General features: G+C 47.7%; 1 protein-coding gene and 1 long non-coding RNA gene across 5 annotated transcripts in view; both read right to left on the minus strand.

Moving 5' to 3' along the window:
* NF2 (NF2, moesin-ezrin-radixin like (MERLIN) tumor suppressor) overlaps positions 1–17824 on the minus strand; it is a 96576-nt gene that overhangs the window by 12640 nt on the left and 66112 nt on the right. Inside the window, exons 11-16 of one of the 4 annotated variants that reach the window (XM_007975345.3) lie at positions 14335–14457; positions 12797–13014; positions 11376–11481; positions 7598–7725; positions 4290–4452; positions 2812–2871 (exon numbers count right to left, since the gene is read on the minus strand). In XM_007975345.3, coding sequence (XP_007973536.1) covers positions 2836–2871; positions 4290–4452; positions 7598–7725; positions 11376–11481; positions 12797–13014; positions 14335–14457 — 774 coding nt within the window. In that variant the 3' untranslated portion in view covers positions 2812–2835. Of the gene's footprint in view, positions 1–2259; positions 2872–4289; positions 4453–7597; positions 7726–11375; positions 11482–12796; positions 13015–14334; positions 14458–17824 lie in introns of those variants that run through there. The other 3 variants (XM_007975344.3, XM_073006830.1, XM_007975343.3) reach the window with 3 other exon arrangements.
* Positions 4946–7590, minus strand: LOC140709112 (uncharacterized). Its single transcript, XR_012089495.1, has 2 exons — positions 6372–7590; positions 4946–5506 (listed from the first exon to the last, which is right to left on the minus strand). It is a non-coding gene; the product is annotated as an uncharacterized lncRNA (long non-coding RNA).

Genomic DNA, 17824 nt, shown 5'->3' on the forward strand with positions numbered 1-17824 from the left:
GCAGAGAAGTAGGAACCTCGGTTAATCCGACTAGATGGCCGCTCAGCGTTCCTGAGGGAATGTGGTAACCCTTCATAACCTAAGGGCAAACTCCTTGAATTAGCTTCAATGTTACACAGCCCCCATGGGTACTGCTGAAATCACACAGCAGACTCTGAGACCTCTCAGTGAGGCAGAAGAGTACTGAAAGCGAGGACAAATACAATGGCCAGGCAAGATGGCTGATGTGTGTAATCCCAGCATTTTGGGAGGCTGTGGCGGGAAGATCCACTTGAGCTTAGGAGTTCGAGACCAGCCTGGACAACATGGCGAAACCCATCTTTACAAAAATAAACATTAAAAAATCAGTCAAGGGTAGTGGCAAACGCCTGTAGTCCCAGCTACTTGGGAGGCTGAGGTGGGAGGATCGCTTGAGCCCAGGAGGTTGAGACTGTCACCAATGTGGGTGACAGAGTGAGATCCTGTCTCAACAAAACAAAACAAACAAAAAACCTCATTAAAAACAAAAGAGGCCAGGCACGGTGGCTCACTTTTATAATCCCAGCACTCTGGGAGGCAGAGTTGGGCAGATCGGTTGAGCTCAGGAGTTCAAGACTGGCCTGGGCAACATGGTGAAACCCCATCTCTACAAAAAATACAAAAATTAGTAGTCTCAGCTACTTGGGAGGCTGAGGCAGGAGGATCACTTGAGCCTGGGAGGTGGAGGTTGCAGTGAGCCAAGAATGTACCAGCCTGGGTGACAGAGGGAGATCGTGTCTCAAAACAAAATAAAACTAACATCAATGCAGGCTGGTTTGATCCCAGATTAGTGAGCTTTTGGACACTGGAAACTGTTCCATTCACTACCAGCTTTTGCATCTCATCCCCAGGCATTCTAGATGGAGTTCTGCCCTTGACATCTAGGTATCCCCACATCCAAGCCTAAAGCAGCACTTCTCTTCAGCTAGGCTTGTGCCAGTCAGACTGCAGCATGCACCACCCCAGAGCCACCCTAGTGCAGTCATGTGGCTGCCCATCAGTCCCGGTCACTCACCACAGGGACTGCCAAAGTCTAGAAAATGGAACGTGCACTGAACTTCATGTGCAGCAAACTTTAGTAGTGCAGCACTATTTAATCTAGTGATGCTGAGAGAACGCTTGTCATATTAAACATCAAGTCCATGCTTTTATTAACCCTTGATTAACCCGAGTGTTTGATTAACTGCCTGGCAGCCTGCTTTAAAAACAAGTTCACATCAAGACATTAAAATGAATAAATAAATGTATCCACGTATGTCCTAGGAGCAGTGCAAATTTAACTAAAAATGAAACTTCTTTTGTCTGCAGTAAAAGCTCAGTGTGAAATGACAGTCAAAATCAGGACCCTGAAGAATTTCAGCACTCTGCATCATTATAGAAGGAAGAAAGAGGAAATCACATTCGGGCTGAGCAGCACCTTCCCATGGAGGGAACACCTGGCAGCACTGGGTGAAATGCAGCGGGGTTTTCTGCTTGCCCTCGTGGTTACAAAAAGTTCAGTAAACCAAGGTGGGTCCACCTGGCTGCTCTGGGTGCTGTGAGCTGGCCTGCCCATGACAACGCTGGCCATAACTGCCCTGCTCAGAGCACGGACTATTCTGTATCAGGGTATCAATGCCAACATGGGTATGAAAGCTGAAGAAACAGGAGCCCGCTAAATGAAAGTGTCACATACAAAACAGGGTTCATGTCATGGATTCTTGGAACGCTGATGGCTCAAGTGTACCTTTTAATAAGATCTATCAGGGACTTTAACAGTTGAACTCTCTTGATGGGATAACGACCACAAGTAGGATCTATCTTATGCCAGACCTCTTTTTGGTAGGAAAGTTCCAATTAGCTTATTCTACTCTATGAGCAGAAACTGCGGGGAAGACTCCAAAGGACACATCCTACGCTGCTGTCGGGTGGTGTGGAGCTTGTTGGCATGGGTACTACTGGGGATTAGGTGAGAAGTAGAGGCAGGATGCATTTTATTATTGGGCAAAATACATTCTCTCTACTGCCTAGGCATGCTGGAAGAATAACGAACTGTTGCAGGAGAAAAGCAGCAAACATTCAGTTAATTCATTCAGCAACCAGTGACCGCTCCTCTCCGGGGTGCCATGACTGTACTGTTCCAATGTGAGTTCACTCTGACCACATCTCTGCTCAGCCTGTGGAGTGGAAGCTGAAGCAGAGGTGGCTGAGCACGGACGAACAGACAGTCCACTCCCCGTGGACTCACACATCAGACCTCTGTGCTCTGGGTTTGCTTTATTTGAAAGGAAAAGGGCTGTGTACAGAAAGGGAAAGCTCTAAAGGAAAATGAGCCAGCACAGGCAACCCCTTCGCCCCCACGACCAGAAGCTGCCAGGAGTGACCATGGGTCTTGAGAGGCTGTCACCGCGTAAAAGGTCTTGATCTCGAGTTACAGACACCAGTCTCAAAAGTGCCCAGATTGACCCCATTTCCATGCTAGGAGTACGCCACCAAGACAAAGGACTTATAGACACACCTGACTGGACAAGAAGCCATAACCTTCCCCAGCCCAACAATGACACGAGATGGGAAGAACGGCCGGTCCTACAGCCCCATGACATGCTCTTCGGAACAAGGCAGTCTTCTGGGGCCCTGGAGGCTGGTCTGGCTCCACAGGGCGGATGCCTGCTTTTAGACTCAAAGCATGCTGCGGCCAGTACCCAGGCACCACCTGCCCTCGTAAGGGCTCAGTGTGGCCTGAGGACAGAGACAGGCAAGCTCATGCACGGGTTAGTATCACAGAGGGCAGTGCCATCACCACAGAGAGAGTACCTGGGAACAACCTACTTTGAGGGCTCAAATGCAGATAGGTCTTCTGCCTTGGGCTTGAGGCTAAACCAGCAAAATAAAATGAAGAAAAACAAAAACATACCCTGTGATATCAACAATGCCATAAGTGCCATCTGCAAAATGCTTGGATAGGCCTGAAATCGTGACGAGTGATCTTGTTTGTTTTAATGGCTTGGAACAGGGTCTCTCCAGTTTTCACACTGCAGGTTTCTGTGGCTGAAGGCCCTGCTCATTGCAGCCGCAGTGGAAATGGTGAGACTGTTCCGGGGACCCAGATGACAAGGCTGGGGGTAAGGGGTGAGATGGGGTGTCTAAGGCAGTTCATTTAAGGGCTGACTGGCTCACTGGCTTAGTCATTGTTTTACCTCTTTCCTTAATGGCTGAGGCCTCCCTTGAACTTCTCTTTACTATTTAATAATTTTGTTTTGGAAGGGAAGCCTGGTAAATTACAGAAGCCAGAGAAAAGAAGAATGTGGAATGTGGAAATGCCTTTCCTTCTAGGTTGCACTATTAAAAGGAATTCTCTACCGAGTGCCAGTTCTGACTGGATTCGAGAGGTAAAAGTCAGGGCTGCCTGCTGTACCCAGTAACGATGGCAGGTAGAAACAGATCCCCTGGAGTTTTCAGATACAGCTTAACCACTAAAAACAGAGACAGTCCGTAAAACTGGAAGCCCATTTTAAAGACTGAGGTAAAGAGTAAAAAATTAACTGCATCAGTATCACCTAAACTTAATGGACAGTTTTATCTTAATAACACCTATTTTATAGGTGTTAACCTGATCCTGGGCTATCAGTTAAGAGCAGAGCATTATTTGGCAAGAGAGGACCCTTCTGCTTGGCCCAAATGAAAGAGGTATACTCTTGGGCTGATAATTAGTATGAAATTTAGCTTCTGAAACTCAACAATGCTGAAAGCTCAAAATACCAACAGAGAAAGATATGAAACCATTTGCAACATAATAAAGTCTTCTCTTTCAAAACAAAGAGGTTCTCTCCTAGACACTTCCTTTTAAGTATGAAAAAAGTTAAAAATTCAGTTTGGTTTTATAGTCCTTGCCACTTAAAGACACAACAAGACTAAAGTGAAAGTCCATTCTCAATAGCCTCCATTTCATTCTGCTTTCTCATAAAGTAAGGCAGCTCCCTGGGCATAACACCCCTTGGCTTAAAAGGGCGTTATGCTTTACTGCTAAATGATGAATCAAAACCCACCGTGTAACAGGGGTTCATTACGTCAGAGCTTTTAACACAAGCTCAACTGCCATCCAGCCAATGGGTTCCTAGTCACTGGCAGATTACATTCCCTTTCTGGCATAAGTTTAAAAATTTCCTCAACTAAGTACATACAAAAGATGCTAACAGTCTAGTGACTTGGCTACTGAGAAAACCAGATGCCAACCTCATATTTCATTAATGATGGTCCTGATCAGCAAAATACAAGAAAGAGACCCTGGGTACCTTTTTAATGGTATTGTGCTTGCTGCTGCCACCCCTGTCGGAGTTCTCATTGTGCAGAATATCCAGAGCCGTCTCCCTCTCTTTCAGTTTCAAGGCCTCGATTTCTGTCTTGAGTTCATTGAGCTGCTCCTGCAGATGCTTGCTCTTTTCCATGTATTCCACTCTGCCGGCAAGAGGGTATCATGCATCAGGGCTTGGGCAACAGTGAGACACGGCTCAGGTGCTCTGTGGCCCACAAGCTGCTTGGCGCAGGATCTACGGTTTGAGGCCTGGGGTTCGCATCTTTACTTGGCCACTCACAGGCTGTGGAGCTTAGGCTAGTCACTTAAGTGCTATGAATGTTTCCTCATCATTAAAATTGGGATAATGATCACAGGGCCGTGGTCAGGATTAAATTTAAAAAAAGTGGAGGCCAGGCATGGTGGCTCCACCTGTAATCCCAGTACTTTGGGTGGCTGAGGCAGGAGGATTGCTTGAGCCCAGGAGTTGGAGACCAGCTTGGGAAACATAGCGAGATCCTGCCTCTATTTAAAAAAAAAAAGAAGAAGAAGAAGAAGAAGAAAAAGAAAAAGAAAGAGTAGAAAAGTCCTCGGTAAATTCTCATAGGGGGCTCTACAAATACTAGCTGTCACAGACAGCTTTTCGTTCTGCACCAAAAAAAAAAAGAAAAAAAAGAAAAAAAAATACATGAAACATGCTTCCTGGGAACCCAGAACAATCTCCTTGTCTCAACCCTTCTTGGAGCAGTAATTCAAGTAAACTCTTTTTTTTTGATAGGATCTTGCTATGCTCCCCAGGCTGGCTTTGAACCCCTGGCCTCAAAGTGCTGGGATTACAGGCATAAGCCACAGCGCCCAGCTTCACGTGATCTCTTTTGATAGGCCACATCCACAGTCCCACTTGTTCTGAGACTTCATCTAAAGATGACAGAAGCTCACTCAGAAGCTCACCCAACGCAAGGAAGAAAAGATCCCTACCCTCACCTGAGAACAGACACACTGAGTGACAGCATCTATGACAGTGAAAGTCTGGAAACCACCCACAAAGCGTCCAACTACAAGGCATGGCCAGAAAAACCGTGCAATACAAATACCAAAAACATTCCATAGGATTGCCATGGTTAGTATAGAGACTCTGCCAATATGTGCAAGGGTAAGAAGTGCTATGGTCTGAATGTTCGTGTCTTCAAAATTCATATGTCGAAACCTAATTGCCAGCTGGGCATGGTGGCTCATGCCTGTAATCCCAGCACTTTGGGAGGCCAATGTGGGCGGACCATGAGGTCAGAAGTTTGAGACCAGCCTGACCAACATGGTGAAATCCTGTCTCTACTAAAAATACAAAAGTTAGCTGGGCGTGGTAGCATGCACTGGTAATCCCAGCTACTCAGGAGGCTGAGGCAGGAGAATCGCTTGAACCCAGGAGGCAGAGGTTACAGTGTGCTGAGATCGCACCACTGCACTCCAGCTTGGGCAACAGAGCGAGACTCTGTCTCGAAAAAAAAAAAAAAAACAAAACACAGGCGTCAGGAGATGGGGCCTTTGGGAAGTCATGAGGGTAGAGCCTCATGAATGGGATTAGTGCCCTTATAAAAGATACTCTAGAGAGACCCTCCATCCCTTCCACTGGGTGGGCACACAGCGACAAGGGCTGACTATGAACCAGGAAGAATGCCCTCACCAGACTCCACCTCTGCCCGTGCCTTGATCTTGGCCTTTCCAGCCTCCCAAACTGTGAGAAATCAATTTCTTTCTTTTCTTTTCTTTTCTTTTTTTTTTTTGAGACAGGGTGTCTCTCCGTTGCCTGGGCTGGAGTGCAGTGGTATGATCTGGGCTCACTGCAACCTCTGCCTTCCAGGCTCAAGCAATCCTCCTGCCTCAGCCTCCCGAGTAGCTGGGACCACAGGCATGCACCACCACACCCAGCTAATTTTTGTATTTTTAGTAGAAATGGGGTTTTGCCATGTTGCCCAGGCTGGTCTTGAACTCCTGGCTCAAGCGATCTGCCTGCCTTGGACTCCCAAAGTGCTGGAATTATAGGCATGAGCCACCATGCCCAGCTGGCAATTAGCTACCTAGCCACTGGTATTTTGTTACAGTAGCCAAAACAAACTAAGATAGTAACAAAATACAAACTATAAAATAGCAGAATAGCTTCACCCTGATCCCCGATCCCAACCACATAAATATATATGTCTGGATAATGGTGAAAGGAACATGGACAGCAGATATGACAGCTAGAGGCTCTGGTTCACTGGCTACTTAGCTATACCCTCAATGTGAAAGCCCAAAGAAAAACAGCCTGGATTGTGGTTGCCCATACAGGACTCCATGGAGACACTTTCCCCAAAGGGTTTTCCTGAGGATACTACCCTTGGTAAAAGCACATGAGCTGCAAAGTCAGATGGGTGAGGGGTTTCAACCCAGGGACTCCTCTGCATCAGCTGTGTGATGCTGGGGGAGTTCACTAAACTCTCTAAATATGAATTCTCCCTTATAAAAGGGGAACATGAAAACCTACCTTTGATGTCAGTTTGATGTTTGTTAGTTAGTAGGAATTAAATGAGACAAAAGCCAAAAACCCTGACACACAGGCACTCAATGCACGGTAGCTGCTGTGGTTGTCCTCCGGCAAGCAGTGGCAGTTAACCAACTTACCACTAGCTCTGGGAACTAGGGGCCCTTGCTTAGACTTCCTCTGCAGTGGGGATCCTTTCCTTTCCATCTCTGATCCACTTCTACCCACCATAAAGGGAAGACGGAGGGCAGCTCAGCAAAAGCTGCCATGATCAGGCCATGCTGGGGCCCTGCCCAGCGCCATCCACTGCAGCAAAGTGGCCCCACCAGCTATCAGCTTTCCTTAGCCTCGAGCCTGAGTCTCTTCTCTAATCTTTCTTTGTTCTAGACATGGGAACCACCATAGATCCCAGTCACTGGAAAACTCAACTAGGAGGCGACTACAGTCCAGTAGTATAACAGCAGTTGAACTGACTCAGAGATGCTAACAACCCAGTCCTACACTTCAGGTGAGGTTTAGAGCCATCATAAACTCCAGGTCACTAGTCAAGTGTTATTTTTATCCTGGATAAAAATTTTTATTTTTATTCATTCAGAATGAATGCTGATCTGTTGTCCCTTAATTTCCAATTAAGGAAACTCTTCCTCCAACAGGTAAGAGCAGAGCAAACCTTTGTAGGAGCTAATGACAGGCTGTTTCAGCAACCCCTCACCTCTGCCCCAGCTTCCCAAGGCCCCAATCACTCACTCTGGTCCATGGCTGCCCACAGCAGGGCACAGGGGGCTACATACTTTTCTTTCTCTATCTCCATGGAAAGTCGCTTCATGTCAGTATCCTTGAAGTCGAAAGACAGGCTGTCACCAATGAGGTTGAAACTTGGTATGTCAGGAGGCAACGGTGCTGGAATTGGGTTCATGGGCTATTAATGAGAAATTTCGGATTAGGAGCTTGGGTCGTACAAGAACAGAGGGGCACTACTGTGTTGACAACCAATCCTCCAGCAGCCACAGTGGCGATAGGCACAACTCAGGTCCTACCTCCCAATGCCACTATGAGCCCTTCCACTTCAGTCCCTCCACATTTGCCACTGCCAGGTGAACAATACCAAAGACTACAAATCCAGGAAAATCATCCCTCACCCCTCAAATCTCTAACTGTTCTTCACTCTCAGCTGAATCAAACACAAACTCCCACTCGCTTTTTCATTTAGGAAACTCCCGGGCCCTGTGAGAGGGGCTGGAGATGCAGAAAACAAGACAGCATCCTTGGCTTTGAGCAGCTGAAAGTTTTGTTCAGGAAATAGCTGTGTTCACAGATCATCACTGTTAAAAAAGGTAAACACTGTAGCCAGGGAGCGAACAGAGGCTAGAAGAGATGCTGCTTTTGCTGGGATCCAAGACAGTGCCACGAGAAGGTTTGCCAGGTGGAAGGTATGGCAATGGGTGGGGCACTGCCCAGCGAGGGTGCCAGGAGTCTGCCATACAGTGTGGAGAGGTGGGGTGGGAGATGGGCACCACCACAAAGGGCTCCACCTGCCCACCAAGGGGCTTGGGATTGGACAATGGAACCGGAGTAGGTCTTGAAGCAGGGGTGGTGTAGTTTTTTTTTGTTTTTTTGTTTCTGATTTTCATCCCAGAACAAAGGGTCATCTAAAGAGGGCCCCAATCTAGCTCCCTGGCTTCTCCTACTATTTGCCCTACTAAGTCACAGTCAGTATTGTTTATTATCCCCTGGACTACTGCCTTCCCATCTCTGTACCCCTGCCTATCCCATTTCTCCTCCCTATGCTCCATCGCTCTTTCAAGGCCCTTCTCAAACACCATGATCTCTCACCAAAGCCTTTCTAGCCCCTCCCAGCCAGCCGGCAACCCTTTTCTTTACTGTCCCTTAATGCTGTGTTTACAGTTCTCTAATGGTTCTTCTGCAATTCCACCCTGTAAAAGATTTCTTTTTGGCTGTATCTTCTTTCTACTATTTGCAAGTTTCCTGCAAACAATCTGCCTCTTTTTCATCCTTGGATCCCGTACTGAGTCTAGGACACTGTCTGGGAAAGAGCAGAGGCTTGGAACATTCATTTGAGACATTCTCAAGGCCTGAGGCAGACTGTCTGCAAGGGTGCTGAGAGACGGCTCCTGGGGTGTCAGGGATGTCCTGTTTTCTGATCTGGGTGCTGGGTACATAGGTATGTTCGGTTTATGAAAATTCTTCAAGCTGTACAGTTGTAATCTGGGCACTTCTCTACATGTATGTTATACTTCATAAAAATTTCCAGCAAAAACCAGTTACTAGTTGTTGCACCATTAGTGAGAGCATGAACTGGTACAACTTCTTTGAAGAGTATCAAAATTGAAAATTTGACCCCACGGTTCTATTATTAGAATTTATTCTACCAATATATCCACTTGTGTGTGTCAAGATTTGTGTTCAGGGATATTCAGTGCCATTTTGTTCAAAATTGCAAAAGAAAACAGACTAAATACTCATCCGTGAGGGACTGGTTAAATGAACTGCAATCCATCCACACAACAAAACATGATTAAAAAGCTGATATGGATGATCTCCTCCAGGATTGACTGCTAAGAGGAGAGAGCAGTTACAGCAGTGCATAAGCTTTGCTCCAGTGTATATTTTTAAAACAACACATAGAGGCTGGGCACAGTGGCTCATGCCTATAATCCCAGCACTTTGGGAAGCTGAGGCAGGCAGATCGCTTAAGTTCTGGAGTTTGAGACCAGCTGGGGCAACATGGCAAAACCCTGTCCCTACAAAAAAAAAAAAAAAAAAAATTAGCTGGGCGTGGTGGTGCATGCCTGTGGTCCCAGCTACTCAGGAGACTGGAGCGGGAGGATCGCTTGAGCCTACCAGGTGGAGGCTGCAGTGAGCCAAGATTCTGCCACTGCATTCCAGCCTGGGTGACAGAGTAAATAAAACTCTCTCTCGGGCCGGGCGCGGTGGCTCAAGCCTGTAATCCCAGCACTTTGGGAGGCCGAGACGGGCGGATCACGAGGTCAGGAGATCGAGTCCATCCTGGCTAACACGGTGAAACCCCGTCTCTACTAAAAAATACAAAAAAATAGCCGGGCGAGGTGGTGGGCGCCTGTAGTCCCAGCTACTCGGGAGGCTGAGGCAGGAGAATGGCGTAAACCTGGGAGATGGAGCTTGCAGTGAGCTGAGATCCGGCCACTGCAGCCCGGGTGACAGAGCGAGACTCCGTCTCAAAAAAAAAAACAAAAAACAAAACAAAACAAAAAAAAACTCTCTCTCTCTCTCTCAAAAAATAATAATAATAATAATAATAAACAAAATAAAAAATAAAAACAAAACACACATCTCAGGTGTTCAGCCCAGCTGAGTGCTCAGACGACTCCAGTCCCAGCTACCATCTGACTGTGACCACCAGAGAGATCCCCAGCAAGGATCTCTGTCTGGCCCAGTCAACCCAACAAGCCACCAGAGGTATAATAAAGGGTTGTTTCGGCCACACAGTTGGCTTGGGTGGGTTGTTACATAGTAACAGAGAACCAGGATATACGGCAACAGCAAACTGCTTATGTTTTCCCTACCTCAAACCCTGGGCAGCTTGTGGCTCTGGTGCCCTGTGTGCATCTGGGTCATATATGTGCCTGTACCATGTGCTTGAATGTAAGTATGGGTACGTGTGTGTGTCCGTGCTGTGTGTGTGGATGTGGCATGTGCATGAATATATGTATGGGTACGTGTGTGTCTGTGCTGTGTGTATGGATGTGCCATGTAGATGACTGTGCTGTGTGTGAGTCTGGGCCATGTGTGTGCATCTGTGCCCTCACCCTAAATACCTATGTTCTCTTCTCTACCTGGCTACTTCCTGCTCCCCCTTCAAGCATCAGTGTAGATACCATATTGAGCCTCTCCTGCCCCTCCAGGCTGGGCTGTGTCCTCCTCCTCTAGGCACCTGTGCACCCTGAGAACACCTGTCAGGACAGAGATTTCCAACTGCGTGGCACTATGTGGACACTGAACAAATACGCAAAAAAAAATAAAAAATAAAATGCCAAACTGAATGCACAGAAGAAAGGAGGGAAGGAGGTTTGTATTCATTTTGTGACCCCATTTAATGGAAGCCTGCCTCTGTGTCCCCAAACTGAGAGTGGCTGCTCGTTCTTGCATGGCAGTAATTCACTCTGAGGTGTACAGCCAATCCCTTCCCAGAACTATAATTATGATATATGGTATACACTGATAGTTGAAGATTACATTCAGCTCAGCATTAAGAGGCAAGAGAGCAAATTCGCTTGAGGATAATTTGGGACTATATTACTTAGAACAAGAAAAACATTCCAGAACTGGAAAAGGCCCTGTTGCCTGTTATCCAGGCAACCAAAGAGACAACTAACTAGTCCAAAGCCAAATGGCAGACCAGGATGTTCTACCCAGTCCCTAACTGCAGGCTCTTTGCATCTCTCATCCTGCTACGCGTTTGCTTGAATGGTCACCCTGAAGGCACCGCCAGATGAACTGAAGGGCCGGGAGGAAAGAGAACATCACCCACCAGGACTAAGGCAGCCCCAGCTGGTGGCCCCCCAGGCTCACCGGGTACGTGGGCTTGGTGGCAATCTCCAGGAGCTTCTGCTTGGCTCTTCGCTCTGCCTCGCGTGCTTCCTGCAGGTCCTGCTTCAGCTGATCTGCCTCTTTGGCCCTGCAAGGAAAGGATGAGATGTCAGCTTCACAGAAGCTGAAAAGACCCCACACCACCCCTGCAGAGGATAGACCTGGGCTAACCCTGAGGATGGCACCTGAAGAGGTGAACAAGGACAGTGAGACAGGGACATTTACATGAAATCAGAACTTCCAAAGCAAGGACAACATTCCTGAGATTTTTCGTTTGAGTTGGTAAATCTAAACTAGAAAAGCAGGAAAACTGAGAGAAACCAGACCTTCTACAGCCAGGAGACGGAGGAGCTGGAGGGGGCACCAGCAGCTTTCTCTGCTTTGTTTTTGGGTGAGAGTGAGCTGGGCAAAGGAAGAGACCAGAGGATCAAAGTTCTTATATTGGATCACATAGGGCAGAACATACAAGAACTGCGTCTTCACAGCCCCCAGATAAAACACTGGTGGGCCTTGTGCCCACTTTCTCCAGCAGGAAGATAAGCCCCGTCACTGAGGGCACCCGCACCCTGGTGCAGATCCTCACCCTATGGGGCTCAGGGTGGACACAGCATGTGAGGCCTGGCCTGACCTGCATCACGCACAGCGAGTGTGACCCGCATACAGCAAGGGGCCTGAAGCAGGGCAGGCAAAAGGGAACCACATTCCCAGAACGACATGCAAAGAGTGGTGAGGAAAACTGTAGTGACTGCACCCTGGTAGCTAAAAGCCAAATTTAAGTGCTCTAAATCAACAGAGCCAAAAGCTGTGGGGAATGTGTCAGTGTTTATCTGAAGGTTGCAGGCTTATAATAGTCTTTCAAAAGTACAGACAACAGTTCCATCCTTCAACTTGGCCATGAGTGGGATGTCCCAGTCACAGAGACCATCCTAGCCCCCCTTCCCCATGTGGCAAGGAAGGCTGGGGAATGCAGGCACTAGTTCCCCTTTAAAGGTGAGCAGCTGCTGTTCTGCAGACCCACCAAATGAAAGCAGAAAAGAACCACGTTTTGTTTTTGTTTTTTTTATGCAGAAAGAGCCTCTTCACATCTCTTTAGCTGAAAGCGGTCTGTGGATATGCTCAGGGATTTTCCTGCACACGCGGCCATCAGAGAGACAGGGGCTTATCAAAGAGACACAACAGAGGGGCCCACCTGGCAGGAGAACTGAGTTCCTGTGCCCAACCAGTAGCGCCAACCCCAAAATGGATGAAGCACCAGTCACCATCAGCCAAGGAGGAGCCTCCCCCCCGCCCAGAAGATGGGGAAGCAGCTTGAGGACAGCTGCTATAGAACTCAGCCTCAGGGAAGGCTGGTCTGCGGCCCTTCACCAGCCTCCTCGCCAGTCTGGTGCCCAGCGCCCCCTCACCTCCTCTCTGACTCCTCAGCCATCTTCAGTGCCAGCACCTCGGCTTCCAGCACCTTCTGCTCCATCAGGCGCTTCTCCTCCTCCGTGCGAATGGCTGTGGCCTTGATGCGTTGCATTTCCTGCTCAGCCTCTGCGGCCTTCTGGGCCAGAAGTTTTGCCTCCTCCTCAGTGATCTGGGCCTTTTCAGCCAACAGGTCGGCTGTCTCCTCAGACCGCATCTGGAGGGCACGGTGCTCTTAGCTGAAGCCGGATCATGTGTTATTCTCCCGCCCAGATCTGCCTTGAACACTGAGATGGGACAAACCAGAGTCTCGGACTCCTGATGTCCTGCTGCTGAGTGCCCTCCATGACCCTTTGACAAGAGATGACAAGCCCCATTCCCCAGCTTTTCAGAAGGGTCCTTTGGACTGCACCCATGGGGAGTAACAAGAGCACCTTCTCTGAGTACCCACTTTAGCTCAGGCTTCTGCTGCATGTGGAGAAAAACAACTTAAACTCTGTTCTTTCCCTTTAAATCAGTGGTTCGAACCAGAGGAGCTTCTTGTCCCCTGCAAGAGACATGTGGCAGGCCGGGCACGGTGGCTCACGCCTATAATCCCAGCACTTTGGGAGGCCAAGGCGGACAGATCACCTGAGATCAGAAGTTCAAGACCAGTCCGGCTAACATGGTGAAAACCCATTTCTACTAAAAATACAAAAAATGAGCCGGGTGTGGTGGCGTGCACCTGTAATCCCAGCTACTCAGGAGGCTGAGGCAGGAGAATCTCTTGAACCCGGGAGGTGGAGGTTGCAGTGAGCCGAGATCATGCCATTGCACTCCAGCTTGGGCAACAAGAGCGAAACTCCATCTCACAAGAAAAAAAAAGTTTGGCTGGGCGCGGTGGCTCACACCTATAATCACAGCACTTTGGGAGGCTGAGGCAGGCAGATCACGAGGTCAGGAGTTCAAAACCAGCCTGACCAACATGGTGAAACCTTGTCTCTACTAAAAATACAAAAATTAGCTGGGCATGGTGGCACGTGACTGTAATCCCAGCTGCTTGGGAGACTGAGGCAGGAGAATCGCTTGAACCTGGGAGGCGAAGATTGCAGTAAGCTGAGATCGTGCCACTGTGCACTCCAGCCTGTGCAACAAAGTAAGACTCCGTCTCTCAAAAAAAAAAAAAAAAAAAAAAAAGAGACATACAGCAATGTCTGAAGATGTTTTGGATTGTTATAAATGGAGGGTGAGGTGCTGCTACTGGGATCTAGTGCCTACAGCAAGGGATGGTCAGCCCCAAATGTCAGTAGTGCACAGGCTGAAAAGCCCTGCTGTAAAGGCAACCTCGTGGTGAAAGTGGAATTTGGCTGCACATAAGCTCAAACTAAATCTGCTTCTGCCAACACAGGTGGAAAGAAAAGGCACTGATTTTTTTTAAGCTGAAATTAAGTCTTTCAAAGCAAACGCTGCTAACTCATGGTCTTCAGGAGACCGAGCTCCAGAAAAGCCAAGGAAGCCCCCAGGTAGCCTCCTGGAACCCCGGCCCCTCAGAAATCACCAGTGCTTCGTTGGCCATTGTTGCTTCTTCTTTCATCTGCAGCAGCCTCCTCTCCAACTCATCCCTCGTGCGTTCAGCCTCCTCCCTCATCTGCTTCTCTCGAGCGAGGCGCTGCCGCTCCATCTGCAGCGGGTGAAGAAAAAGTCACTGAATCACAGGGCTCGAGACCTAGGGTGCCCAAAGATGCCCCATCTCCAGAGTCTCCCCTTTTGGGACTTTTTCCTTCCCTTTCCTTTAGGTAACCAGGGTCATTCTTATTGCCCCCCACCCCATTCTTCTAAACCAGTTGCAGAGTTGAAAGCTGAGCCACTTGAAAAAAATTCTAGTAGTGAATGAACAAACTAACAACCAACAAAAAACCAAACCGAGTCTCGACCTGGATAGAAAGAGGCATTCTTTTTTTTTTTTTTTTTTTTTTTTTTTTGAGACAGAGTCTTCCTCTGTCGCCCAGGTTGGAGTGCAGTGGCATGACCTCAGCTCACTGCAACCTCTGCCTCCCAGGTTCAATCAATTCTCCTGCTTCAGCCTCTCGAGTAGCTGGGACTGTAGGTGCCTGCCACCATGCCCAGCTAATTTTTGTATTTTTTAGTAGAGACAGGGTTTCACCATATTGGCCAGGCTGGTCTTGAACTCCTGACCTTGTGATCCACCCGCCTTGGCCTCCCAAAGTGCTGGATTTACAGGCATGTGCCACCGTGCCCGGCAGAAGGAGGCATTCTTATACATGGTGCACTGAAATGGCTACCTTGCCAATGCTGCTTTTTGTTGGGAAACCTCAGGTGGCTCTGCCCCGTGGCTGATAGGACGCAATGCAGGACCTTCTCCCTCAGATAGAGCCCCAGAAATAAGCAGCTTTCTCATCTGGGCAGGCAAGTCATCTCACCATTTCTAATCCACATGGACCCCTCTCACATCTCTGATTTCATCAACAATAGCTCCACTCTTGCCTCTGACCCACAGAGAAGATGGAATCATTCTCCGTGATGCATCAATAGTTCACACATTGTATTTCACAGGGGGGAGCTGCAACAGCCACAGCACAGACTTGCACAGCCTCATGCAGAGACAACTCCTGAGCCAGGCCTATGACAGGAGGGAGCCAGGCGGGGAACACAGCCCCCTGTCCTTAAGGCAACAGTACAAAGCCACCACTACCTCCCTTGCCTTCTGGATCACTGCATTAATTGGACCACATGCTGAGCTTAATAAGGGGAACAAGCACAAGACAGTGCCATTCCTCTGTGATCCCGGGGTACTAACTGAGTTCAGAAAGCAGAATCCAGAAGTGGCCACTGCATTATTTTCTGCCTTAAATAATTTAAAGCACATTTAATTACTTCTTGCTTCAATCTTATCCCACACTCTGGTCATACAAAGTTTCTAAGACTGCTGCTTCTTCTAAATCCTAAGTCAAAAAAAAAGAAAAATATATATATATATATACACACACACACATATTATACACACACATATACATACATTGGAGCTTGAAAAGATAATGCAAAGACAAGCAATAAAACAGTGAAAGTTGTTCTCCAATTTTCTCCTTGCAAGTCAGTGAAAAGCTTGGCCAATTTGTTCTCTAATTTCCATCATATTACAATTTCCATAAGGTGGCTTACTACATATCTATAATTATTTTTTTTTATGCTTTAAGTTCTAGGGTACATGTGCACAACATGCAGGTTTGTTACATATGTATACATGTGTCATGTTGGTGTGCTGCACCCATTAACTTGTCATTTACATTAGGTATATCTCCTAATGCTATCCCTCTCCACTTCCCCCTATAATTCTTAAAGAAAGAGAGAAGAGAAGAGAAGAGAAGAGAAGAGAAGAGAAGAGAAGAGAAGAGAAGAGAGCCCAGTCAGGCCAGGCAGGCACAGCAGCTCATGCCTGTCTTCCTAGCACTTTGGGGGGCCAAAGCGGGAGGAATGCTTGAGCCCAGGAGTTTGAGATCAGCCTGGGTAACATAGAAAGACCTGATCTCTACAAAACAATTAAAATTAACTAGGTGTGGTAGCATGCACTTGTAGTCCCAGCTACTTGAGGGGCTGAGGCAGAAGGATTGCTCAAGCCCAGGAGCTCGAGGTTCCAGTGAGCTATGATGGCACCACTGCACTCCAGTCTTGGTGACAGAACAAGACCCAGTCTCTTATTTTTTTTTAAAAAAAAAGGTCAGGTAATCTCCTTCAGTTCCTGGCACTGTACTTTCCCTGAGACCTCTACTCCAATATAAAGGACCTCCTATTCACAAAATCAGTTTGCTGCTTACAAAGACTGTAAGGTGTAATATACGTCCCTTCATCTGAGATGGAGAAGGTACATCATTAGTTTCACCTGATGGATGAGAAAACTGAGGTCTGGAAGGTAAGTCATTGACTTAGTCACATTCTAAATTGCAGACCTGGCTCCAAGGTCAGTGTCTGTCCACCTGATCTGTGGTTGCCCAGATGCCAGGTTTGTGGCTCTGCTGTGCTACAGGCAGTGCCAATCACAGTGTTCCTGCTATTCTCTGCCAGGGCCCGCAGGCTATATATTCCTTGACACTTTCAGATTTCTTACTTCTAAGCTTTGTTCTGCTAAGAAAAAGGTCAAAGAGAGCTCTCCTCCTCCTTCTTATTTATTTATTTTGGTATTTTGTTTTGCTTCTGTTTTGAAACAGGGTCTTGCTTGGTCACCCAGGCTGGAATGTAGTGGTGCAATCATAGCTCACTGCAGCCTCAAATTCCTAGGCAAGTGATCCTCCTGCATTGGCCTCCCAAAGTGCTGGAGTTACAGGGATGAGCCACTGCCAAGAACTCCTCATGAAACTGCCACTATGACCCCATGCTGGCTCAGTAGGATTTCTTTGTCCAATAAATCCATCCCATCACCCCCAAAGCATCCCAAAGAACACATCTGTGGCCCGCCACCTCAGAAAGCAAAGAGATGAAGAGCTGGAAGCACACTGGGCATTTCACTCTAAATCCTAGGGCTGGGAGCCAGCCTCTCCAATGTATCAAAATCAGAAAGGTGCACACAGACTAATTATTACACCTCTGAGCTTGCAAGTCCTGAGGGCAGCCAACTGCAGCTGCTGCTACTCTATCTAGTAGTTCATCCAAAAACACAATTGATATTCTCAGCAGTAAGGCCCAAATTAGTTGTGTGGATTTCCATGAGTAGAGAAGGTTTATGAGTAGAAAACAATGATGCAGATCATCCAGTCTGCTGATAGGTGCTCCTGCCACCTCCTGGGGCAGGTGACATGCCATGAGGTCTCACCTGCAGTGGGGAATTGCGGCCAGGGTCAAATTAGCATTCCAGCAGCAAGCATTGAAATGCCACCCTGCATTCTATCACCATCTAATTAGAAAAGGAGAAGGATGCACAAGGAGGCAGACAGGCAAAAAAAGCAAGCAAGCTAGCTAGCTGGACGGATAGATGCATGCACTCTTGGCTATTTTGTCCCAAACTGGTGTTAATCACACTTAATTTCTCCAAGTGT

Source organism: Chlorocebus sabaeus, chromosome 19 (assembly GCF_047675955.1).
Source record: "Chlorocebus sabaeus isolate Y175 chromosome 19, mChlSab1.0.hap1, whole genome shotgun sequence".
NCBI lineage: Eukaryota > Metazoa > Chordata > Mammalia > Primates > Cercopithecidae > Chlorocebus > Chlorocebus sabaeus.